Below are 25,650 nucleotides of genomic sequence, written 5' to 3'. Positions count from 1 at the left end.
ATTACTACTACTATTACTACAGATACATTGCGTCGAGCTGGCAATCCGATTCTGTAAATAACTGGCACACAAACGACACATATGACTACAGATTACTACTGTTAGCAGTATTTCAACTAATAATACTATTACAACAACTACTATACTACTACTACTATTGTTCTGTCGTCTAGAATGCACTAGTTAACTAGTAACAGCCAAAATGTTTAAATAGTGGACTAGTAGGCCAAAGGTAAGGCCAAACTAGGTTACATTTTAGAATTTTAGACTAGTTAACTAGAAAGGTTAAAAGAAACGTTAACTAGTTAACTAGTCAATGCCAGAATGGCCACTAGTTTAACTAATAAACACTTAGAGCTTTATTAGTTAACTGATAAAGCCAAAGTCATCACTAATGCAACTCATTTTGACCATACTGGTTAACTAGTAAAACCTTTTCATACTCAAAGCCAAAATGGATTGAACTAGTGACATTACTAACCATTTTGGTCTTCACTAATTTACTAGTTAATTTTAGTAAACTTTCATTTTGGTTAGATAGTGAACACTTAGAAAAAAATTGAGGGTCACTAGTTAACTAGTAAGGACTAATTAGCTTCACCGATTGCCAATAGTGAGCATTTCGCCTTTTACTAGTTTACTCATTAAGCATTTTGGCTGTTACTACTTAACCATGTTAACAATCTCATTGTCAACTAGTTATTGCATAAGTGCTTCATAACAGTGATATCAAAATACATTAAATACTAAAGGGCCTTGCCATAACTAGTCCTTCAACAGCAACAACAACTACTTTTATTACTAAAACTACCAACGCATAACTATTACTAATATTACTGCTACTTCATCTGTTGGTAATACCACTACTACACTTTCTACTTCAACAATTAATAATACTTTTATTAACAACAACTTCTACTGCTACTACACCTACCACCACTATTACACCTTCAACTACTACTTGTACTGCTGATATCACTTCAACTATTACTACTACTACAACTCCCAACAACAACAACAACAACAACAATAATAATAATAATAATAATAACAATAATAACAACAACAATAATAATAACAACAATAATAATAGAGTCTAGTCTGTGGTGGCAGGTGCAGCTGACAGTTGGGGGCGGACCGTGTGGAAAGTGCGAGTGTGAATCGTGTGCGTGGCTCAGGGGGAGAGAGATGGCGTGCTTGCTGGAGGCCCCTCTGCGCATCAGCGTGTTATCGGTGAGTCTCCGCCGCTCCGCCACTGACTAACCCGGGCTTTAAAGAGTGCATGGCGGTCCGACACGTCAGACCCGAGCGTGTTTAACATGACGCGGTTATCCGGAGAGAGTTAGACCGCTTATCGAAGCTGTGTGTATGTGTATGTGTGTGTGGGGGGGAGGAGGCGAGAGGTTGGCTGACGGTCACCCGGAATGAGTTCCTGCACCGGCTCGGCTCGGCTCGGGGCGGAGAGGATACCGTGTGACCCACCTTCCAAACGGTTACTTCAGAAAACTTATACATGTATAACAGTTAGTGAGTTAGCTTCTAAGTTAGCTAGTCGTGCTAGTTGTGTGACTTTACAGGTTTGTTGTTGCTAGTTAGCCGTGTAGCTGGACGGCTAGAAGGAGTTTAGCCAAGAGCACCGGGTACAACATGAGATTTATGTGTAATTTAATTACATTTAGAGGATGTACTGGTTGTTCTGGAGAGTTTATACACGGGAGTAATGTTTAAAATCTGCGGTGCTGCTGTGCGGCTAGCAGGCTAAGTGAAAGTAGCCGCTGCGGAGGAGGAAACGCCCCCCGTCCTGTTGCTCCAGCACTCAGTGAGCAGAACCCCAGGACACTCACTAACCCCTACCTAGTGCACTCACACTGGAGGTCATTTAGGATCCAGCCTTAAGCTGGACTTGTCTACTTATCAGGGTGAGTCAAAAATTATCCGCACTCTGGCTGTAGAATTCATTTTGTAGAAATGTCAGAACACCACCTCATAATATCCATAAACAACATAATCTCCTTGCTTTAAAATGCACTTTGTCCATCTGTCCACGAGCTTTCGTATTCCCATTCTCGAAAAAAAAATAAACAAAACATTTGTTTGAGCTACAAGCCACAAATTTTTATCTCCGTCCTCATAGGGCTGCTTTCAGCGGAATGAACCGGTGAAAGTCCGATGGACCTACAGGAAGGCCGCTTTAACACCTCAAAACAAAGTGTCGACGGTGTGTGCAGAAGTGTGCGGACGCGCATGATAGGTCACGCAAGGTCACGATGCCCTTGGACAGCCGTCCTCTGTGTTTAATTCGAAGTTTAGGTTTCAGCCCTTTAATAAGCATCTCACTGTAATGAGGACTGTTAATTGTTTAACCTTTTTCCCTTGAACCCTTGAGAATTACAAAAAAGTGTTGATGAATTTTCCAGCTGATGGCTGAGTTTTGAACTTTTTCTCGGTCAGTGATTGAGGATGTTTTCGGTCCATACTCTGCCGTTAACTCTCAGGCTCGTAGTGATGAATCCGTGTCTCATCATGTAAGTTCCTCTATCCCATGTAACCTTCCTTAGAGTATCGGTTCAAATGGTGTTTCGGCACCAGGTTCAGACCAAAAAAAAAAAGGAACAAAACAAATCGCTGCACGCTGCTGTTCTTTGGTGCATTTGACAAGTGGGGCGTCCATTTTTGCTCGCGCTGCAGTTCCAAATGAACTGATGTAACACGTTCAGACCCGCACAGCAGCGACTAGGGAGACGGTGGTCTTGAGCGGAAAGCGCTGATAATACGGTGCGGCCAACAGGAGTTTTAGCATAACCGGAGTGCGGATCATTTTTGACTCTCCCTCGTATGTAAGGTTGGTTTCGTTTTGGAAAAATATGTTCAAATTTATGTAAATTAAACCAGAATTTGGATAAATCATGTGTGTGTCAGTGTAACTCCAAGGGCCCCCCGAGTGGCGCAGTTGTCAAGTGCATCAACTACAACTACATCCAGTGTCAACTACATCCGGGGAATCATTGGTTCGCTGGTTTGATCCCTGGGTGATGCTGTAACCTCTCGCAGCCGAGGGTCTAGCGAGAGCTAATTGGCCGAGCTCTCAGCGGGGAGGGAGGGAAGGCACTAAGTGCTCCCACATTAATCACAGCTCTTAACACATTAAGCACAGCCAGTTGTGGCGGATAGCGTTGTCCTCCTCTGAGTGTGTTAAGCTGCCCTCAACAGTGCATGGGCGAGCAGTTTGAAAAGATGTCAGTGGCGTCACATGGTTTGGAGAAAACACGTGATGGGGGGGGTTCTACTTAGTACTGCTACTACTTTTGTTTTTAACACCAAAGGAGAACATCACTGCAAAAAAATGGGGGAAAATGTAACACAGTAACCATTTAATCTTAATTTTGTTTTCATAATTGTCATAAGCCAAAATTATAATTGTCATTTGATTCATTTAAAGGTGGTCCTAGCCATTCCTCATTTTTCTTCATTAAATGAAATTCAGTAATGTAGATTACAGTAAAGAAATAAAAATAATTGTTTTAATGCGACAGGCTGCAAAGTGCCTAAAGATACGATTTAAAACTTGGTTGTTTATGTAACAACCTCCGCAGCGACCTTGTTTCCCCTCTTGTCTGTTCCAACCACTCAGCATTCAGCATCACCAGCGTACTAATCACCGGCCTGATCATCTGTCATCATCTGTACCTGTTTCTCACTGTTTTATGCCTTAAATTATTATTATTTTTTTATACCCGAGTGATTCATAGGTCACTGTGTGGCTTAACAAACATAACATTCCTCCAAAACTAGTCAGGCACAGGGACTGGACTGAAAAATGGGAGTCAAAAAACATCCTTCGGGAAGCTTGAAGAACTGTTACTCAAGACTGAATTTAAAAACGCAAGGAAGTATGTCTTTCGTGAAGCAAAATATGAAGAAATGAGGGTTGGCTTGAGGATTTTTTTTTTCACGGAACTTGAAGTTGAACCTGGATGAACCAGGTAACAGATATTGAACCAGGGACAAGGCAGGGTTGAGTGATGCTATTTTGACTTTCGAGATTCAAAGAACTTTCAGAGAAATATGACTTTCATTTGGATCGTATCTAGTATATCTGGAAGGTGTTTATACACATAACAAGAGAACCTTTTTTGAGTCTTGTGATGTGACCAGGATAAGAATTTAACCCACTCAGTCTTGTGACTACCAGTCAGCATATTATATATCAATAAGTGATGGCGCATGCCTCAGAAACACTCCACTAGAAGTACATTGGCACAGGGTCAGTGATTTTACTGAACGCAACATTAAAGCAACGTAAAGCTTCGAGTCAGCCTCTGCTCAGTATTCGACTCAAAGCTGGTCAATAAAGTGCCTTTCATGGGCATTGTGAGCTGATCTTCGATCAGTATAGTTCACCGTTTTAAAACTCTTATTCCTTTTATATTCATGACTGAAAGCAAAGAGCTAATCCTAGACACTTGTAAGCTCTGTCATTAGTAGAGAAGAGTTCTGGCATGTTTACAGTTTGACAAGTGTCACATGAGTGTTTCAGTCATGTGACCATCAGCAGTCCTGATTTTGATAAGGCAGTAATGCAGATCCCTCATGACCTGCATGTCGTCACTGGAACTTGGGTGAAAGTTTTGTTTATGCTGCACAGACATCCAAGAATCCCGTGTTTACGAAACATTCGACGGCACTCCCTTATGCTGTGACGTGCCAGGTTTGATACTAGAGCAATGCTGAGGTTCAGGCCGCTATAATTACGTCACACGGATTTGGAGTTGCTATGAAGAGATCCAAGTGGGTCCCTAGCCTTCTAGATACTTTAGTCCCGTGATGAACGTAAACAGACAGAGTTATCAAGTGTCAGATCTTTCATCCTGTTGCCCAAGAGAGTTGACGATGGTTGGATTCAGGGCAAGCTCTGGGCCTCTCGTCCTGCTGCTCTACTCCTCTTAGCTGTTTTGTGCTCTGTGTAGTTATGAAGTCGAGTAATTGCACTGATCCGTGATGTTGTTTTTTCCCCCCATCTTCTCCTTTTCACTATGCAGGAAGTCACAGCCACTAGTCGCCATTATGTTGACCGGCTCTTCGATCCCGACCCACAAAAAGTACTTCAAGGAGTCATGTGAGTATAGACCGACACCTCGGACCTGCCTGTTTAACGATCAATTCATAACGGTGTCTATGTGTGGTGAACATTATTATTGTACACTGTGTGTGTGTTTGTGTGTGTGTAAATGGACCTTGTATTTCTTTACATTCATGTGCGTGCATGCTCCTGTGTTGTGACCGTGCACAATCTTTTCAGCTTTATTTTTAGATCGGAGCTCTAGTTACGGCTAGCTGTCTGCTAACGAGCTGCTTCATCAGTACTTTTCCGCTCTGATATAAGCAGCTTTAGCTCAGCTTCTTACATCCCTATAAGATTTGTACCGCCACAGACTGACATTATTAATCTCAATATTGAAATCGTAATTAAGAAGTTGCTTATGTTTTTAAATTTTTTATTTTAAATCTACAATTAAATGTCAGATAGTCGTAGATGTTTATTTTATTATGTACACTGATCAGCTATAATAAATTAATTATATATAAATTACCAGAGGCTACACGCGACTCCGTCCACATGTGCCTCTACTTCATGCAAATGGAGTGTTTGGTCAACTCGCTTTAAATAGGCAATTTGTAATCGTAATTATATTGTATCACGTGATCCCCGGTGATCCCTCATCTCTAGCCTCTCTGTATCAGACTTGCTTTAAAAGTATTTCCCACAGATGCTGATTGTATTGAGATTTGGGATATTTGAAGGCCAAGTCGACTCTATACAGGGCGCATCATCCTGCTATTGGAGAACTATTTCCATAAGGGTGTGAACTTGGTCTGCAAAAGCGTCTCGGTAGGTGATGCGTATCAAAGTAACATACACATGAATGCCAGGCCAACGAGTTTCACAGCAGACTATTCATTGCCCAGAGCGTCACACTGCCTTTGCTACAGTAGGTTGCCCTTTTCCCATCCTGGTACCACCTCTTCAACAGGGAAATGATGCACATGCACCCAGCCATCCACATGATGTAAAAGATTGATCAGACCAGACCACTTCCTTTTTTTGCTCCAGACATCAGTTCTGTGCGTCCCTGCCCATTGTAGGTGCTTTTGGTAGTGGACAGGGGTGTCAACATGGGCACTCTGACTGTTCTTGTGCTACACAGCACCATACACACACCAAGCTGTCCCATGCACTGTCTGTATCTCTGACAACTTTCTTTCTATCACAGCTAGCATTCACTTTTTCAGTGAGACAGGTTAGCCTTCGCTTCCCCTCATCATAGTGAGCCGTGGCTGCCCACGACTCCGTCGCCAGGTCATGGCATGTCCTTCCTTGGACCTCTTTTGGTACGTACCAAGGACTGCAAAATCAGGATCACTCCACAAGACCTGCTGTTGTGGAGGTGCACTGACCCAGTCATCTAGCCATCACAGTTTGGCCCGTGTCATTGTCACTCAGATCCTCACACTTGCTCATTTTTCCTGTTAATTCTAGTGTTAGTGTTCATTTTGACGGCTATTTTCAATTTTGGTCCTAGTCTTAGTCCCGGATAAAATGTCCTTCTTAGTTTTTATATATTTAGTCATGTCCAATTTTGTTAAGTCAAGTTTTAGTCGACTAAAAGTCTGGACATTTTAGTCTAGTTTTAATCAGAGGAACCCTTAAGTATTTTAGTCTATTATTAATTAAGTATTTTAGATTATTAGATTATTAATTAAGTATTTTAGATTATTATTAATTAACCCTACAGTCAATCTAGTCCAACCAAAACTATTTTCATTTCACAAAAAGTTATTTTGACATTTAAAATATATTTTTTTCATTTGATGTTTTAAGCTAACTAATTATATTTATTTTGAACCAGTGCAACAACTGCTGCATGTCCATATTTTTTTAATTACAAAACAATAGGAGAGTATGGACAATCACATAGGTTTAAAACTGAATGCATTTATGAATTTACGCTCTTGGACTGTTGTAGGGATACTGTAGCTTCTATGGGTCACAATCATTCGCTAATCTATTAGCTTAATGTGTTTGGCAACAGTTTAACTATAAAATAAACCACAACATACATTAATTATATTAACATGCGGTAACGTAATTACCACAAAGAGGCTGGAAAACTGGGTGATTATTATGGTCTGGCTTGATGCGTCTCTTCAGGTTTGTGGTATTTTTCCCAGCAATTGTGTGCCCCCACTGTTTCCCGTCCGATATTACTACGCATCGGCTTTTTCTCTTCGGTACAGTATAAAGAAAATGGGCCCGAATATCGTCTCTTCTCTTTCGCCCGAGTAATACTGCTGTAATAAGGAAGAGCTAAAGATGACTGAACTTGTAACACCCTGTCACTGCAGACACACATGCCGCACGCCCTGACCCAGGAAACCCTGCTGCTCGTGCCATAATGACTGAACACCGTATTACAACGGATTGTGGCGAACGTTTTATGTTTTTCCGAAAATAAAGACATGTTTTAGTAGTTTTTTCCATTTTTTAAAAACACATTTTAGTCTCGTCTTTTTCTTCAACAATATCAGCATGCCGATTCCGTCACTTTTCATTAACATCCCTGAAAGGTCGTTGACAAATATTTTTAAACGAAATTAACATTACATAAATTCTGTCTGTTCACCTGCCGACTAATATATTTCCGCCCCTTCCCGTGCCATTGTAATGTTATGATAATCAGTATTATTCGCATCACCTGACGGTGGCTTTATTATTCTGTATATACAGTACATTCGAACAATATAGAAAAGTGTTAGAAACGTACATCAGGATCGCTATCAGTAGGGAAAAAAAAAACATTACAATAAATTTAGCAAGCTTACACAGCACTGAAAATAAAGCTTGTGATTATGGCAGACAGTAACTACAGAGTCAGCCCCAAAAAAAAGATTTTATACACATTTCAACATGTAAAATATCTCCTCTCTTCTGATATTACTTCTATATATGGATCTTGAGTATTGTAAAGTGTAACACATGAAAATCGATTGTTTTCACAGTGACATGAAGAATGCTGTGATCGGAAACAACAAACAGAAGGCCAACCTGATCGTGCTGGGAGCCGTTCCCAGGTAGGCGGAGCCACATCTTGCCGGTGTTCAGCTCCCGGATTCACACTGTACACAAACACACCTAAAATATGACCAGAGGCTGCTTTTTTTTTAGGCAAACAGATTTGTAATAGTTGTATAATAATGATGCAGCTTCTAACATCGCACTGCTTATTTTAATACTGTACGTCAGAGGTGTGTGTGTGTGTTTCTGAACTGAACATGAAATGAATTTGTAACTCAGTGAAACTTGTCCATTATTATCTAAATAATCTAACTATCATGATTTATCAATCTGATGCTAAACCAACAGACAGTTATTGATTATTTTTAATTAGAAACAATTGTCATGGTTGTGTTTTATAGTGTCACTTCACTTCCCCTATTTTGACTAGCGTCATTGACTCGTCATGACAATGTGACGCTCAATTTGAACTGCTGAAATATTTTACAGGGATAGGTGGAAAAATTTATTCAGTGCTGTATCGTGATTGTTTTTTTTATATATTTGTAACTTAAATTATTAGGATCATCAAACTAATTTTTATATGGCACAAAGATAACCGGAATAAATACAAAACACATTTTTTTAAATGATGATTTAATTTATTACGGGGAAAAAGCTGTCTAAACCTGCCTGGCCCTATGGGAAAAAGCTAAATCTTGAATAAACTGTGATTAACTACATTTTTTTGGAAAGCTTAGTTTTTCATTTCACTTGCCACACGCAGGCCTCATTCCTGCCAGACCTGTTGAATCAAGAAGTCACTTAAATAGGACCTGTCTGACAGAGTGAAGCACGCTAAAAGATCTTAAAAAGGCAACACATCATTCTGTGATCTAAAGGAATTCAAGAACAAATGACAAACAAATAATTTATGTGTATCCATCTGGAAATGGTTACGATGTATAATATTAAAATTAGTCTGATGATCTGAATCATTTAATTGAGTTATATGTGAAAAAATAGGACCTGGGCAAATACTTTTTCACAGCACTCTACATGTATCACCACACTGACTATACAATATTTTTTACATTTATATACGTCCTTTATAATCCTAAAGGTAATAAGAATAGGACGTTTTCACACCAGGGCCCTAGATAACGACAAAGCTGTGTTTCTCCAGTAGAAGGCTTATTTCTAGAAAGTGTGTTTATATACATTTACATTGATTCATTGTGCAGACTGAGACATTCCATCTTTATTTATTTATTTATTTATTTTTTTTTTTTTTATTGTAGAGCAGTTGTTAAATCACTTCTTTAAATTTAGTATAACCTTGGAGGTGTGTGTGTGTGTGTGTGTAGGCTCCTGTATTTACTCCAGCAGAGCTCATCCAGTGCAGAACTGAGGACAGAATGTGCCGTGGTGTTAGGCAGCCTGGCCATGGGCACTGAGAACAACATCAAGTCCCTGGTGGACTGTCACATCATCCCCGCTCTGCTGCAAGGTCTCTGTCCTCTTCTCTCTGCCTCACTCTCAATTCCACCACATTTCTGTTCCCAAACCTCTATACTGGTAAAACAATAAGTTTTGTCTCTTTTTTGCAGGTCTCTTGTGTCCTGACCTGGTCTTCATCGAGGCCTGTCTACGCTGCTTAAGAACGGTCTTCATCAGTCCTGTCACACCGGTGCAGCTACTCTACACGGTAAGACGGTGTGGAACAGCACAGGCTTTAGGTTTGAGGATTGTTGTGTATTGGGTTTGTATATAACTTTTAACTCGATGATGCATCCTTGTACGGCTGCGTTATTTTCTCTGGCATTGTGTGTTAGAATTTAAACCAGAGGCTTCCTCAAGGTAAAGCAATAAATAAAGTGTTCCTTTACAATTCCGCTGAGAGAACAGTCTCAGATACACACAGTGAGACGTCAAGTCATTATTATTAACAGTAACAATAGCAGTACATAAGCCACATCACCATGTGGGGAAAATAGAACAAAAATATAAAAACTTTTTTTTTTTTTTTTTTAAAGAAAACTCTTTAGAAACTTTAGATTTATTTCAAGAACTTACTTCAGCTTTTCAAATATTAGACTCAAGTGTGTACACTAATTTTATTTCTGTATATTGGAACCATAAACCTATTCATGAACACAAGGTTGAATTGGACTTTATTTATGACTTGCTTTCGACTTGTTGGGATTTGGATTACGTTTTTTTGGTTACATTTTTTTTTAAGTCATCAGTTAAACAGGCTCGTAACAATAAGAATTTAATAATAAGTACAATAACTTTTATATTTGTGGGTTGTGATTTACAAACAAACATTTATAAAACAAATGCCCTTATGTAAAACTATTGCTGTAAAGTGTAACTGTCAATTAGTATTAGACCAGAGATGTGAAAGTGCCTTTGTTGTTGACCTGTTGATAATATATTTTGGTTTATTTTGGTTTGTATGATTATTTCTCTGCAACATAGTATTTGAGCTGGTACTGGTGTAGTCATTACGAATTCTATAAACTTTTTCTTTCTGTAGTTGTGTAAAGTTTGCTGTCTGATGTGTGTTTTTGTTGTTGTTGTTGTTAATATAAAACTTTTAAATCATTCATTCATTGGAATGATTAAAAGTCACTACTGTCAGTTAGTAAAGTAAATGAAGTGAAATTAGTGTACACATACTATTAACTCGGTTTAGATTTCCGTACAGGATAAGCGGTATAGACAATAAGTGTTGAGATAAGGCCAGATGTAGACACGTAGACATGGGCATGTTAAAGCGGAGCAAACTATCTACAGCCACTCTTATTCTCATCAGGACCCCACTGTGATCCCTCACCTGATGTCTTTGCTGAGCCGGTCCCAGCGCACACAAGAGTACATCACCCAGATCTTCTCTCACTGTTGCAAGGTAATACACACACACCTATATCCTCTTTACATACTGACATTTGGAATTTACAACACTGTCAGAAGGTCATTGTATATTTGTGTCAGTAAAATCCCAAAGAAAATATCATTGCATCTTTGAAGGAGTCTTTTTGTAGGCTCATTAATTATGACTGTTTTGGGAAGCTTACTTTTTTTTATAGGATTATCCAACTAATTTAAATTTACTCAGTGACGTTTCTAGACTATATTATTCCTGTATTATTTTTCGACCTAATTTTTTGTGTTGTTAATAAAAGTGCAAGAAATGTTTTTTTTTCTTTTTTTTTTTTTAAGTGTTTACTGCAGTGCCTGGCCAAAAAAAGGCAAAAAGAAAACAACTAAGAATATTTGAAATAACTGGAACTGGGTATAGAACCCTTCGACACATTATCAAAATCTGGAAGGACTGCTGAACTGTTGACTTTGTGGAAAAAACATGGTCAGAAAAATCATGATGTAAACATGTGGTGAAGTTGCTGAAAGAGAAAGAGCATTTCCTATACACACACACACACACACACACAATGTAATTAGAACTCATGATATTGGGACTTAACAGTTGTGTGGCCATCAGAAAACAACTTGTTAGTGAGACTAAACAGAAAAAAAGGTTTGAGTACGCTAAGTGCTTAAAGATCGGACTTTAGAGCAATGAAGAAAGGCCCTGTGTTCTGATGACTCCAGATTGACCCTATCCCTATGTACTGAGTGACCATGCATGGAGTTTTTCTTCCTGCATGAAACAGACATATTCCAGCACTCTAGCGGTGAAAGACTGGTTCTGGGAGCATAAGTAATCGTCCTCACACATGACCCGGCCACCACATTGTGTGCTGTAATCAAAGCTAAAGGTGACCGAATGAAATCTTAAAAAGTGTGTGACTTTTTTTGGCCTGGCAGTGTATATATACCGAAGTGATAAACAGTTATACTGTATTGTTGCCACAACAAATATAACATGCATGTTGGTGTAGAAGCACAAAAAATCAAACTATAGACTAAAATGTTCTTTATGCTCCTCATTGGAATTTCTCAAAATACCCTGTTTCCATCTTAACTCCTGAAACTATATCCAAAGGATTTGCACAAACCTCTATTCGTGGACCTGTTTATTGAACAGAGTTTAGATCACTGACTCAATTGGATTTAATTAAACGCTGTCTTTATGTTATATGTACCTGGGCAATTTTATATTCTGGGATGTTTTAAATCCTGCTTTATGTCCTTTAGCCTTTTTACATTTTTCTGTTTGTTCAGACTCCAGAGCACCAGACAGTTTTGTTTAACAATGGTGCAATCAAGAACATCGCGCCGCTGCTCACGTCACCGTCCTATAAGGTACCCCACATTAAATCCAGACATACACGCACACAAACACTGTGCGATCACATAAAACAATTGCAGACTATCTTTTTCTCTTCCCTCTCTGTTTCTGTACAGGTACGAATGCAGGCATTAAAATGTTTCTCCGTCCTTGCATACGAGAACCCTCAGGTCTCCATGATGCTGGTGAAAGGTAAGAGGGTCATTCATTTTTTTCCCCCACCTTTTCTTAATTTAATTCTTAAAAGGCTTGTAAATGTTGATGGCGTGTGTAATTTTCAGAGCCGGTGGGCAGCGAGTTGCTCTCTCAGGTTTTGGTGCGAATGATGCAAAGAGATAAGCCCATTGAAATGCAGCTGACAGCAGCCAAATGGTGAGTCTTGCTCACTCGGACACAACTCGCACACTGTGCCCTCGCTCTGCGTGTGGAAAGATAGTTTTAGGATATTTGTGATGTTCAACATACTGCATACTTCCCTCTAGTGGTTCAGAGTTTATAATGGCTTTGCAGAACTTTTTTTCAAATTATTTCAGGCATAGACTTTATACAAACACCTGGATACACTCTCTGCAATGTCGCCCATAGGTTTTCTAAAGAGCTTCACAGGTTTGAAGCTCAAATTTGGGAGCTCTGACTCTACCTAAACCCTGTTCAATCCATAATTCAATTCAATTCAATTTTATTTATATAGCGCTTTTAACAATGGTCATAATCTCAAAGCAGCTTCACAAAAATGAAAGAAATTCATTATGAATGAAATTTCTCTGATGAGCAAGCCAAGGGTGACGGCGACAGTGGCAAGGAAAAACTCCCTGAGATGGCAATAGGAAGAAACCTTGAGAGGAACCAGACTCAACAGGGAACCCATACTCATTTGGGTGATAACAGATAGAGATGATATAACTTCATGTGTGTTATGCAGCTGAAAGTACAATGTAACAGAAATTCTTTAAATTAACATGAAGTCCAGTTCAACATAGGTATGAGTCAGTAGGTGCAGAGGGCAGATGGGGTCTGGATCACTGGGATCACAGGAGCAGGATGTGTAGCTCCAACCATCATAAAGCAGAATCCAGCTGGAGCTGGTCCTTCTCTGGATGCCTCAGGATCCTCGCAGGGTTGGCCTTTGTCTACTGAAGCTGGTACAATGTCCAGATGCCTCAGGATGGGTAGAAAAATACAGAACAGATGGAGAGAATTAGCGTAGTTGCCATTCAGGATAGATGTACTGAAGTATGAAGTTATGGGATGAGTTACGCGTATGCCAGATTAAAGAGATGCGTCTTGAGTCTACTTTTAAACTGGGAAACTGTGTCTGAGCCCCGAACACTGTCTGGGAAGGCTATTCCAAAATTTTGGAGCTAAATAAATGGGCAAATGGGTGGAATGAATGGAGTACCTTATGGTAATGCATGTCAACTCAAACTACAGGGATTCCAGTTAGCTGGTTAGCTAAAGTCATGCACAGCACATGGCTAGAAGTTTGACGCCTGTAAAGCAGCTGTCCCTCAAATCCTTCATGCCACTGACTATGCATAACTTTTTGGCTTAATGTAATTTTTTAAAATTGATTTTTTATTGAATTTTTTTTTTGTACTAGGCTGTAAGCATATTTATTTCTGCTGTTAAGTTTTGTATTTTACCCTGGGCTCTGTGCTTATTGACTCACTTTTGGAGCCAGCCCCCAGTGGACATTTGAGGAACTGCATATTTGGGCACTTAATTTTTCTTTCATTTTTTTCTTTCTCCGTCTCTCTCTCTCTCTCTTTCTCTCTCTCTCTCTCTTTGTCTATCTATCTATCTTTCAGTTTAACATACATGTGTCGAGCGGGAGCCATCAAAACAGATGAAAACTGTATCATACTAAAGGTAATGCAAGACGTTTTACATTTATATTTCCTGTAAATTAGTATTTAATATTTAATTTATTTTTATCTTCACCTACTGTATATGTTTATCCGTCTTGCCCATGGTGTGTGTGTGTGTGTGTGCGTGTGCGTGCGTGTGTGTGTGCTTAGACTCTACCGTGCCTGGTACGCATGTGCAGCAAGGATCGGTTATTGGAGGAGAGAGTGGAAGGGGCAGAGACGCTGGCCTACCTGATGGAGCCTGATGTGGAACTCCAGAGGATAGCGAGCGTCACGGATCACCTGGTGGCCATGCTAGCCGACTACTTCAAATACCCCAGCTCAGTCAGCGCCATCACTGACATCAAGAGGGTGAGACACTGAGACACTCAAAGCTGATTTCATTTGTTCATTGCCATTTAAAGGTTAACATTAAAAGGCTTTATGAAACTTTTATAATCTGTAAATAACATGTTCATGTGAAGGTGAATGGAAAAGGCTGTTGTGATGACAGTGAACAATGAGCTGCACATTTAATTTAATTAGGAACAGAATGTGGCATGGTTAATTAAAGCATCAGATATTTTCCATGGATTATCTCTGATAATCTCTCTCTCTCTCTCTCTCTCTCTCTCTCTCTCTCTCTCTGTCTGTCTGTCTTTAGCTGGATCATGACTTGAAGCATGCACACGAGCTGAGACAAGCAGCCTTCAAACTCTACGCCTCTCTTGGCTCAAACGATGAAGACATTAGAAAAAAGGTTCGCTGTCATATATACAGTGTATATGTGTGTGTGTGTGTGTGTGTGTGTATATATATATATATATATATATATATATATATATATATATATATATATACACAGCAAAAAAAGAAACGTCCTCTGACTTTCAACTGTTTTTACTTTCAGTAAACTTAATGTGTAAATATTTGTATGAACACAAAGAGTCAACACCATAAGACATAAACTAAAAATGTTTCACAATGTGTCCCTGAATAAAGGGAGGCTCAAAATCAAAAGTACCAGTCAGTATCTGGTGTGGCCACCAGCTGCTTGAAGTACTGCAGTGCATCTCCTCCTCATGGACTGCCTATTGCGGACAGTCTGAGCACTGATGGAGGGATTGTGTGTTCCTGGTGTGACTCGGGCAGTTGTTGTGGCCATCCTGTACCTGTCACGCAGGTGTGATATTCGGATGTACCGATCCTGTGCAGGTGTCGTTACACGTGGTCTTCCACTGCGAGGATGATCAGCTGTCCTTCCTGTCTCCCTGTAGCGCTGTCTTAGGCGTCTCACAGTGCGGACATGGCAATTTATTGCCCTAGCCACATCATCAGTCCTCATGCCTCCCTGCAGCATGCTTAATGCACGTTCACGCAGATGAGCAGGGACCCTGTGCATCTTTTTTTGGGTGTTTTTCACAGTCGGTAGACAAGTCTCTTTAGTGTCCTGCGTTTTTAGAACTGTGACCTTAAATGCCTACTTTCTGTAAGCTGTTAAGGTTTTAACGACCATTCCACAGGTGCATGTTAATTAATTGATTATGGTTAATTGAACATGCATGGATAACATTGTTTAAACCCTTTGCAATGAAGATCTGTAAAGTTATTTGGATTTTTACAACATTATTGTTGAAATACACGGTCCTGAAAAAGGGACGTTTCTTTTTTTGCTGAGTGTGTATATATATAGATATATAGATATATAGATAGATATAAATTTTCGAGCATGACTATGGGGAACTGTGTTCATTTAGCCGCGTGAGTAAGGTCAGGCACTGATGTTGGCGGAGGATGCCTGGTGTGCAATCGGCGTTTCAATTTTTTACAAAGGTGTTCTTGGTGGTTGAGGTCAGGGCTTGGTGTTGGACATTGAGTAACTTCCACTCCAACCGTGACATGTTTTCGAAGAGCTCACGTTGTGCACAGGGGTATTATTGTCATACTGGAACAGGTTTTGGCCTCTAGTTCCAGTGAGGGGGAAATTGAAATGCTGGAGCATACAGAGACATTTTAGACAACTGTGTGTTTTGAACGGCAGCAGTTCAAAAAAGAACCAAATACAAGTGTGATAGACAGGAGTCCACTAATACTTGGCGACATCATTTTTTTTGTTTTTGCATGAGGCAAAAATGGTAACCTTGGATTATTAATCAGGGAGTACTGAATTTAAGTGCAACAATATTTAATCAATCTTTAGTGAATTTTTATTAGCACGCTGCTGGGCTGTAATGAATGTTAAAGGTATTTTACACGCCCCCACCTCAATATGTTTGCTGTAACGACCCACTTTTTTTGTCTCATAGTGGTGCGTCACTTTGCTGCTTTTTATTATCGTCGCGGTTTCTGAACATACGAGACAAAGATTAAGAATAAACATATATTGATTTTTCCAGTTTTCAGTTTTCATAGTCTACATTTCTCGGAGTAAGCCATGCTGTGTTCACACACTGTGTCTATAGACGGTAAACTATCGCAGTGATTGGCTCTGTCGAATGGCCACGCCCACCCCGTGAAGAAAAAGCGCTATATTACTAATACATTAATTATTTTGATTTAAAAGAAAAGTATCAGGGTCCAGGTACAGTATAACTGTCACTCAGTCCAGTTTCAGGTTCGCCATTTGGTGATGCGTGATATAAATCTTTAGAAATCTTCTGTTTGCAAGGTTTGCGAATCACTCTGAATAATACCATCTGCCACATTTTTTACATAAATGTGCAGATGGAAGCAGTCTAATCCCAAAGCTGTTTTTCAATTTTTTTGTTTTTAAATTATGTTAGGGTTATTTATTTAAATATTATGGTAATTTAAGTTTTAACACAACAGTGTTCATGAAGCTCAAGTTTAAAGACTTGTTTTTTTCTTCCCCAATTTACTTAAACAGTTTGTAAAAACTGTAGGCCACTTGTTTTTTGTTGGCTGCATTTGACCAATTTGGCTCCGACCAAATAAACAACAGAAATCTTCCCCAGTGGCACTGCAACTAAAGTTCCTGTTGGAAAAAAAACGGAAGCTAACATTTCTATCAATGTGTAAATGCGTGCCTTTTTTTTTTTAAGCAGACATCCATTGCTTAAAAAGAAATGCATTTTGATTCCCCAACTTGGTTTTACAGACTGTTATCAATTATCTCTCTTTCTTTTCCTGCAGATCACAGAGACAGAAAACATGATGGACAGGATAGTAAGCGGCCTGTCTGAGTCAAGTATAAAGGTCCGCTTAGCCGCCGTCAGGTACTGTATCTCGCTCTCTTTACTCAACCCTAACTCAGCCCCCTCTTTTGCTCACATTAAAGTTTTTAGGTATTACTATTGTAGGGTTCTGCTGGTGATTTTTTGCTCTCAAGAGTGTTCTGAGAAGGGAAATCATAATGTTTGTACAGTTAGAATTAGCTTGGATTACGAGCATAATTTGTTCGGGAAGCCTGCTCATATTTCACAACACTCGTAAACCAAATCGAATTTTCTCATAAGAAATAATTTAAACTCAAATTATTAGTTCCACAACCCCCCCAAAAAATGCATGAAAATAATTAACACAAAATATTAAGTAAAAATAAAACAAATTATAATAAATAATTAATAATGCTAATAAACTTGCACTTTACTTAAAAACACGCATACAGACACAAAATAAAATATGTTTTACGCGCACACACGTGGTCACAGTGTTATAGTAAACAGTACACGCGCACGGATGTTGATTATGCCAGTGCAGGTCGAGCACTAAGACAGAGCAGGGGAGACGATTACCCACAATTCCGCAGCACAAAAGAGAGAAAAACCATTGGCTCAGTTGTGATCATGTGATGCTCAGCATCAAAACAAAAAGCGCATGCGTGATACATGATACTTGGTACTCGTAAAACCAACACTTTTTAGTTTTCCAAATCAAAATTTATTAAAAATCTTTGCTCATCTTGCGGAACACTCGCAGACCGCGTTACTCGCAATCCGAGGTTTCACTGTACTCTAGTTTCTCATTCACTATCTTTCTTTTTCTCAGGTGTCTCCATAGTTTATCGCGATCAGTACAACAGCTGAGGACGAGTTTCCATGATCACGCAGTGTGGAAGCCGCTAATGAAGGTTGGACTTTGGAATATCACCTAAATACTGTTCTGTGACACACACAAACGCAAACACCCAAACATGGTGCACTGTGTGTTCTGACACCTTTCTATCAGAACCAGCATTCACTTTCTCAGCAGTTTGAGCTACAGTAGCTTTCTATTGCATCATACTACATTACTTAACCCCCCACATGCATCATTAAGCCTTGGCTCCTTATGACCTTCACTTATAATATTCCCTGTTTACTGGTTTTCCTTCCTTGGATCACTTTTGGTAGGTCCTGTCCAATGCAGAACGGGAACATCCCACAAGATCTGCAGTTTTGGAGTTGCTCTGATGTCGATCGTCTAGCCCATTAAATACTGAGCCAAAGACCCTGAAATCTTTATGCTTGCTCTTTTTTTTTTTTTGCCTCAAGGGCAAAATGTTCACTTAAAGCCCATCACTCCCCACATTGCACATTTGCACACGGATCATTTTTTATCTTATTTTACACATAAAATGAGGACTAACTTGCAGTTTAAAACATGGGCAGTAACACTGCTGCTAACAAACATCATTTCATTCCATACTTCATGTTTCACTCATACTGGTGCCGTCATACCCACACGCCTTATCTTTACCCTTTTATGTTGCACATTCTGCACGTTTTGTGCAATTTTATATAGTTTATATTTATTTATATTTTAATTATATTTTGTTGTAACTTTGAAAATTTGTAGATTAGTAATTCATCCCAAATTGTTTACATTTAAAATTTTTCTTAGTGCAGTTTTTCTTCCTATTCTATCCATTATCTTTCCATTTTAAGTCACAAACAGTCATTTAAGCGTTTCACTGCTGTGTATGGTTGTTTATTTGACAAATTAAATTAGAATTTGATTTGAAGAAGTGAAGAAGGCACACGGCTCATTTTTTCAGTTCGCAGCTCATTCTAAAAATGGTTTTAATGAAGGAATACAGAAGCTTGTTGACACATGGACAGAGTTTATTAAAAAGCAAGGAGAGTGTCCTTTTTTTTTTTAATGAATTCTGCAGCAAGAGTGTGGATAATTTTTGATTCTCTCTAGTACATGCACACACATTTAATAGGCTTCTCTGACTTGTTTTGGTGTATGTAGTTGTTACAGAACGCCCCAGATGAAGTGCTGGTCATGGCTTCTTCAACACTATGCAACCTGCTGCTGGAGTTTTCACCCAGCAAAGAGGTCGTTATACACTCTCACACACACACATTGTAACAGACCTGAGAAAAATATTTCATCAGTTCCACATTAAGCTTATTTAACTCAATGTTGTGTCCAATGTGCGCAGCCCATCCTGGAGTCCGGAGTGATAGATTTACTATGCAGCTTAACACAGAGCGACAGTCCTGCACTGAGGGTCAACGGCATCTGGGCTCTCATGGTCAGAACTGCTGTGTTTAACGCGTGTTACATTTTCCTCAAGATTGTGTACCAGTGTAAAGTTTGTGTGTGTGTGTGTTTGTGTAGAACATGGCTTTCCAGGCCGATCAGAAGGTCAAGGTGGAGATCATGAGAGCGCTGGGGACGGAACAGCTCTTCCGGCTCCTCTCAGACCCCGACACCAATGTCCTCATGAAGACTCTAGGACTGTTGCGCAACCTGCTCTCCACAAGACCAGTGAGCCACACGTACACACAAACTAACACTCTCTTATTATATACGTACACCAATAAGCTGAACTGGGAAGCAGAACTAAACTCAAGATAACCGAGCTGAGATTTATGTTCTCTCCTCCAGCAGATTCCATGACCGCCATTGTGTAAAAGTTTTTTTTGTTTTTTTTAAAAAGAAAACATACAGGTTGATGGTGTTATACTATGTTGTGTTATTTTGTAAAATTGCAACTTTTAGAATATTGAGCCAGTGGAAAAACAGTACAGCAAGTCCCCGGCTTACGAACGAGTTCTGTTCCAGGTGCACGTTTGTAAGTTGAATTCATTCATAAGTCCAACAGAGTGAGCCTTTTACACTTTTGCTACAAATGTACAATGTAAAGCATTAGAACACCAGGTCCGGTGTTTTGGTTCCACATACTCTTGCGAGACTCCGCCTCCAAATCTCGAGGGGAATCCTGGTGACACAGCAGCTAAGCCTGTTTGGGAAGACATGAGGGAATGATATCGCTACGGTGTTTAATGTGTGCTTGAACGGATGCCATTTTGACTCAGAGCTCTATTGGACTGTGACCTCACTCTCGTTAGGGATTCATTATTGAAAATTAGGATTATTCACTATCGGAACAACTTTATAGGATGGACATTTTCTATCTTTGTGCTCCCAGACTGATTTATTGAATCCGATGAGGTCGACTCATTGTACATTTGTTTGCATCTACGAATGTTCGTAGATGTGTGGTCCGTTTGTACCTGCAGAAATTCGTAACTCGAATGTTCAAAAGTTGGGGACTTGCTTTATGTGGTAGAAAAAACACTCAGGACAAAGGTCTTTGTGATTATTTATCAGCTTTGTGCTGTCCCTATAAAATAAAATTTTTTATTTTTATACTTCCAATGGCGCCTCAGTCACACCACACCCCTCTTAGTATATGTACACATGGTGCACACATCATGTCTCACACTCACACTTTCGGTACCACATGTACATTGTCTCAGATTTCTTTGGTCTGCATATCCACCACTCCTCTCAATACACACTTACAAAGAACCTTTAACAAGATTATAAGCTTTCTCAGCTATAGTCTCTCTCTCGCACTCTCGCGCACACACGTTAATCCTCTCTCTGTCTTTTCTAGCACATAGATCAGATCATGAGCTCTCATGGGAAACAGATTATGCAGGCAGTCACACTGATCCTAGAGGGAGAGCACAGCATGGAGGTCAAGGAACAGGTAAGAACACATCCTCAGAGACTATTATTATTTTTTTTACATTTCAGAATTGACTTCTGCACATCTTGTTAATGAAGACCTAAATAAAAGCTACTTTCTTGCATGTTTTTTCAGACTTTGTGCATACTGGCCAACATTGCTGACGGAAACACAGCCAAGGAGCTCATCATGACAAACGACGACATGCTTCAGAAAGTCAAGTACTACATGGTATAACCTGCATTTTTTTTCCTTCTCATAAATAGTCATGTTTTTTTTCCACCTGTGGTATTTGATCGGTTTTGGTTGTGTTGTCACAGGGACACTCCAATGTGAAACTACAGCTAGCTGCCACCTGCTGCATTTGCAACCTGGTGTGGAATGAGGAGGACGGTGAGAATGATAGGGACAAAAGTCAAATATTTTGGACGATTTGAAATTATAGACTTTTTACTAAACAGTCAGCAAAATATTCATTAAGAAAGAAAGATGATTGTTGTTATTAAATACTACTCAAATTCCACTTGAATATTCTAATCAGACTGATCTGAGAACAGTCCTCAGACTAGAAGGATGGACTGACGCACATCCAGATGTCTCAAGCAGAGCTAAACACAACATGTTTTTGGCTGAGTTTAGATGTTTAGCGTAAATCATTGTGTCTAAAGATGCTTTTATCTGTCAGGAAAATACCATTATAAAAAAAATATTCATTACAGTTCGCTTTAATATTAAACATAAAACAATATAATACACACACACAGCACTGTGCAAAAGTCTTGAGCCCCCCTCATTTCTGCATTGCACTACAGCTATGATTTGGACAGCAAAGCAACAGTTTTTAATCTGACATGGGTAATGTCCTTAATCATACCGGATTATATACTGGGTAAAGCTACACCTATTAAACAGGGTTTTAGTTTTTTTTTTTTTTTTTTTTTCCCTTTTTTTTCGAATTTTCAGATTTTCTCCCCTAATTTAGTCGTGTCCAATTCGTCCCTGTCGCTGAAGACTCACACATTAAGCTTGCCACTCAGTCAGGAGGGCCGCAGACTGACCCACGTGTTTCCTCCGATCCACGTGACATCGCCAACCATTTTTTCGAACTGCTCGCTCACGCACCGTTGGGGGCGGCGTAACATACTCGGAGGAACAGCACTATCCACTCCCTCCGCGAGCTCACAGACGCCCCTGATTGGCTAGTAGAGCCGTGATTAATGTGGGAGCACTGAGTACCTCTCATCCCTCACCTCTGAGAGAGCTTGGCCAATCAGCTCTCTCTAGGCCTCCGGCTGTGAGAGGTTACAGCATCACCCGGGGATCGAACCAGCGATCCCTGGATAATAGGGCGAGCGCTTTACCACTGCGCCACTCGGGGGCCCAGTGAAACACATCTTCATTGTGCTTCACAGTGAGCCTGTCCCTAGATCATGGGAGCAACGCCGGAATGCAACCTTGATATCCATCACCAGTCCATTGCAGACTATCCGCGCACACACACACATACGCATGCACACATTGATGCCCGAGGGCAATTTAAACCACCAAGCTTTTAGATGTTTGAGAACAGTGTGAGGTTTGGGTAGTAATTAAGTAACCTCTGTCGTTCTTTTCGATCCTACAGGTGCCCAGGAGAGGCAGGATAAATTAAAGGAAATGGGTTTTGTAGATATTTTACACAAACTCTCCCAGTCATCAGATCCGAACCTCTCTGACAGGTAATTACCCAAACACACACACACACACACACACACCAATGATATGCACCAATGTACACTAATATTCTGTTGTTGTGAACCATTTTTTCATGTTTTCTGTCTTTCTCTGTCTTTGTCTCAGGGCAAAGACGGCGCTGGCGCAGTACTTGGCGTGACACTGAGCGAAGGCAACCGTCACTAAGATTGGCCTCACATTGTTTCTCTTCTGTTTGAGTTTTTTGGACTTTTTGTTTTGTTGCACAAGACACCTTTCGAACCTACGGAGACTCTCCCGATCAATGCCATAACCTAGAGATGTGGTTGCCAGGGGCAATGGAACGCTTGCGAACATGTCTTCTACTTTTTGTGCTGAACTCGTAGAAGATGGGTTTTTGTGGCTTTTTCCTCTGTTTTTTTTTTTTTTTTAGGTTTGGATTTTGGACAGTAAAAAAAAAAAAAAAGGACTTTAATCTGCTTGTGCTGCAGTGCCACCTGGTGGTTTGGATGCTTTGGTGCTTTGGACTTCGTCTCAGACTGCTAAGCTAAACAGACTAATGGCAGGGTCAAAGGGAGCGGTCGCCTCCTTGTTTCACTTTGCTGACTTGTTATTGATATTATTGTAATTATTAGCATTAATAATTAATGTTGTTTTAAGAGGGGCTTCGTTAAGAGAGGACAAAGTTAAAACAAGACTGCTTTTTGTGGATACATACCTCGTAAATATCTCTCTCTCTCTAAATATATATAAATATATATATATATAAATATATAAATATATTTTTTGATTTATAATTTCCCCCAGATTTACTTTTCCTTGTGTTCTTTCCTCTAAATGATAATTTGTAGGTGACGAGGACAATACAGCAGAAACTACAAGTTGTTGTTGGGGTAAAATGCTGCAGACTCACATTTAAAATAATATAAAGAATTTAAAAGGCACTAAAAGTAAAGGTGTTGCTTTAATCACCTTGAATATCTATTTTTTAATTTATGATATTAGATTATTGGTTTCTTTAAAACTGATTTGTGTTATGTCTAATGCTGGTGTGTAAACCGATTGTCCCCGTCTCACGTACCTGAATTGCCTCGGGTTTCAAAATCCAAAAGCAGAATATATGATCTGAGAGTGAGACTAACAGGTGGAAGGTGCTGCTCTTGTTTGTACGCTCTTTGTTTTTCTTAAGTGGAGTTTCATTCCTTATTTCCCCTAACCGCCAGCATTTCCTCCTTCATTTGGAATTTGACAATGGATGTCCCCCTTGAAATATATGCAGACCACTGCCACGGAGCCGGCCACTGCTTACTGTCTTTTGTCTGACTCGGAGAGCGACCCGTTGCGCTTCAAGCTCTAGAGAAGTTTAAAAGTATTTTGTTTCCTTGTGGCATGTTAAAGAATACAGTTCTTTAAAAAATTTCACCAGGCACAACGCAAACAATAAATTTCAACTCTCACTCAAATGGGTTTTAATCCTGACACAAGAGAATCAGATACAGCTTTGATTTGATTTACTGCTGATTGTACTGATGCTATGAGCAGATAGACCTTCACAAGTCACATTACCATGTTTGTTTTTGTGTGTGGGGGGGGGGGGGGGGATTTGCTGCAAGGACTGGAAATTAATAATAAAATTTTTGTAGCAGGATCCATAGGTATTTGGACAAGGACATCATTTTGGTGTTTTCCCCTCTGTACACCACTACAATGAATTTGAAATTAAGTAATGAAGTAGTCAAGATGTGATTTAATTGGAAATGTTGAGCTTTAATTTAAGGAGATTTAGCAAAAATCTAACCTTTAGACATTTGTATGCAATTGTTAAGTTTTACAGGCTCAAAAGTAGTGCCGCACAGTTAATCACATAAAAAACGAAAATGCATTATGGACTTGAGATTTTTCAGTCCCAAATGACTCTGTATTTATGTACAGTTTGTCAGTAATTTAAGTTTTTTGTTTTTTAAAGCTTTTATTGCCAAACATTCTATTTATGAGAATTTGTATCATTTGGTGTTCGCCTACAATACAATGAATACAAAATGATGCATGTTATACTGTAGATACATATCACAGTTTAAATCATAATATTTGTCAAAATAATCACAATGTGAATTATTTGATCAAATTGATTAGCCCTACTCATAAGAAACTGGACAACTGACTGATAAGCACTTTGTTGGCCAGTTGTGGAATTAAGGAGCAAACTTCCATTTTCCATTTTAGACCAAATTTCCATTTTGTAGCTGTTCATAGACATTTTCAGTATGTAGTCCACAGAGGTGTTTATATAAAATTAGGAAGTGGTCAAATCAACAATTTGGGACATTCTTAAAAAAAAGGGATGATTGCACTGGTGAGCTCAGTAACATCAAAAGTCTTTAAAGGCCACAGGAGACGATCTCGGATCATCTAAAATGGATGATCTCTGAGTCCTTTCCTTGGTAAAGAAAATACCCTAACAACTAATCAAATTGAGAATGCTTTAGAGAAGGTAGGTGCATCATTGTTAAAGTGAAGGGATGCCTTCATACAAATGGTTATTCTCAAAAATAACAACCACTCCTAACACTCAGGAACAGGAAGGCCAGGTTTAAACCCTGAAAAAGTCCGCCCAGTTCTGATACAATGCAATCTTGTATTATAGTGAGTGAAAGAGAATAATATGGAGAAGGAAAGAAAGGGCTCGTATTGTAAGACAAACCACACCATTAAACATAGTGGAGGCAGTGTGACAGCATTACCTTGTATGGAATTGGCTCGTTGGTGTTTACTGATGATGTGACTGCTGATTGAAGTATCAGGAGGAATTCTGAACTCTGTAGAGATATTCTTTCATTAATTGACAAGAAAATTGGCCTGACAAAGCAGATCA

General features: G+C 39.5%; 1 protein-coding gene across 2 annotated transcripts; it reads left to right on the top strand.

The window, feature by feature from the left end:
• The first annotated feature begins 1,169 nt into the window (after window positions 1–1,169).
• On the top strand, window positions 1,170–24,076 carry armc8 (armadillo repeat containing 8). Of its 2 annotated transcripts, none has more exons than XM_053497141.1 (22): window positions 1,170–1,233; window positions 5,040–5,116; window positions 8,059–8,130; window positions 9,421–9,563; window positions 9,664–9,761; window positions 10,875–10,967; window positions 12,245–12,325; window positions 12,428–12,503; window positions 12,593–12,683; window positions 14,120–14,180; window positions 14,330–14,530; window positions 14,823–14,918; window positions 17,312–17,394; window positions 18,167–18,248; window positions 19,355–19,441; window positions 19,548–19,640; window positions 19,727–19,876; window positions 21,012–21,107; window positions 21,222–21,317; window positions 21,407–21,479; window positions 22,711–22,804; window positions 22,926–24,076. In XM_053497141.1, exons 1-22 carry the CDS (start codon window positions 1,189–1,191, stop codon window positions 22,957–22,959), a joined length of 2,022 nt encoding a protein of 673 aa, XP_053353116.1. In that variant the 5' UTR covers window positions 1,170–1,188; the 3' UTR covers window positions 22,960–24,076. The 2 variants fall into 2 exon arrangements, with proteins under 2 accessions (XP_053353116.1, XP_053353117.1); XM_053497142.1 differs by lacking the exon at window positions 1,170–1,233 and adding an exon at window positions 1,473–1,492.
• The last annotated feature ends 1,574 nt before the right edge of the window (window positions 24,077–25,650 follow it).

This window comes from Clarias gariepinus, chromosome 5, assembly GCF_024256425.1.
Source record: "Clarias gariepinus isolate MV-2021 ecotype Netherlands chromosome 5, CGAR_prim_01v2, whole genome shotgun sequence".
Taxonomy (NCBI): Eukaryota; Metazoa; Chordata; class Actinopteri; order Siluriformes; family Clariidae; genus Clarias; species Clarias gariepinus.
The sequence above is the reverse complement of the archived record's forward strand: the minus strand, read 5'-3'. Positions and strand labels throughout refer to the sequence as shown.

Excerpts from the sequence above, each read along its gene's own strand:
- armc8 (XM_053497141.1), top strand. The coding sequence starts at position 1,189 with ATGGCGTGCTTGCTGGAGGCCCCTCTGCGCATCAGCGTGTTATCG. Across the intron at positions 12,504-12,592 it reads CTCCATGATGCTGGTGAAAG|AGCCGGTGGGCAGCGAGTTG; the intron begins GTAAGAGGGTCA and ends TGTAATTTTCAG. Across the intron at positions 14,919-17,311 it reads ATGAAGACATTAGAAAAAAG|ATCACAGAGACAGAAAACAT; the intron begins GTTCGCTGTCAT and ends CTTTTCCTGCAG.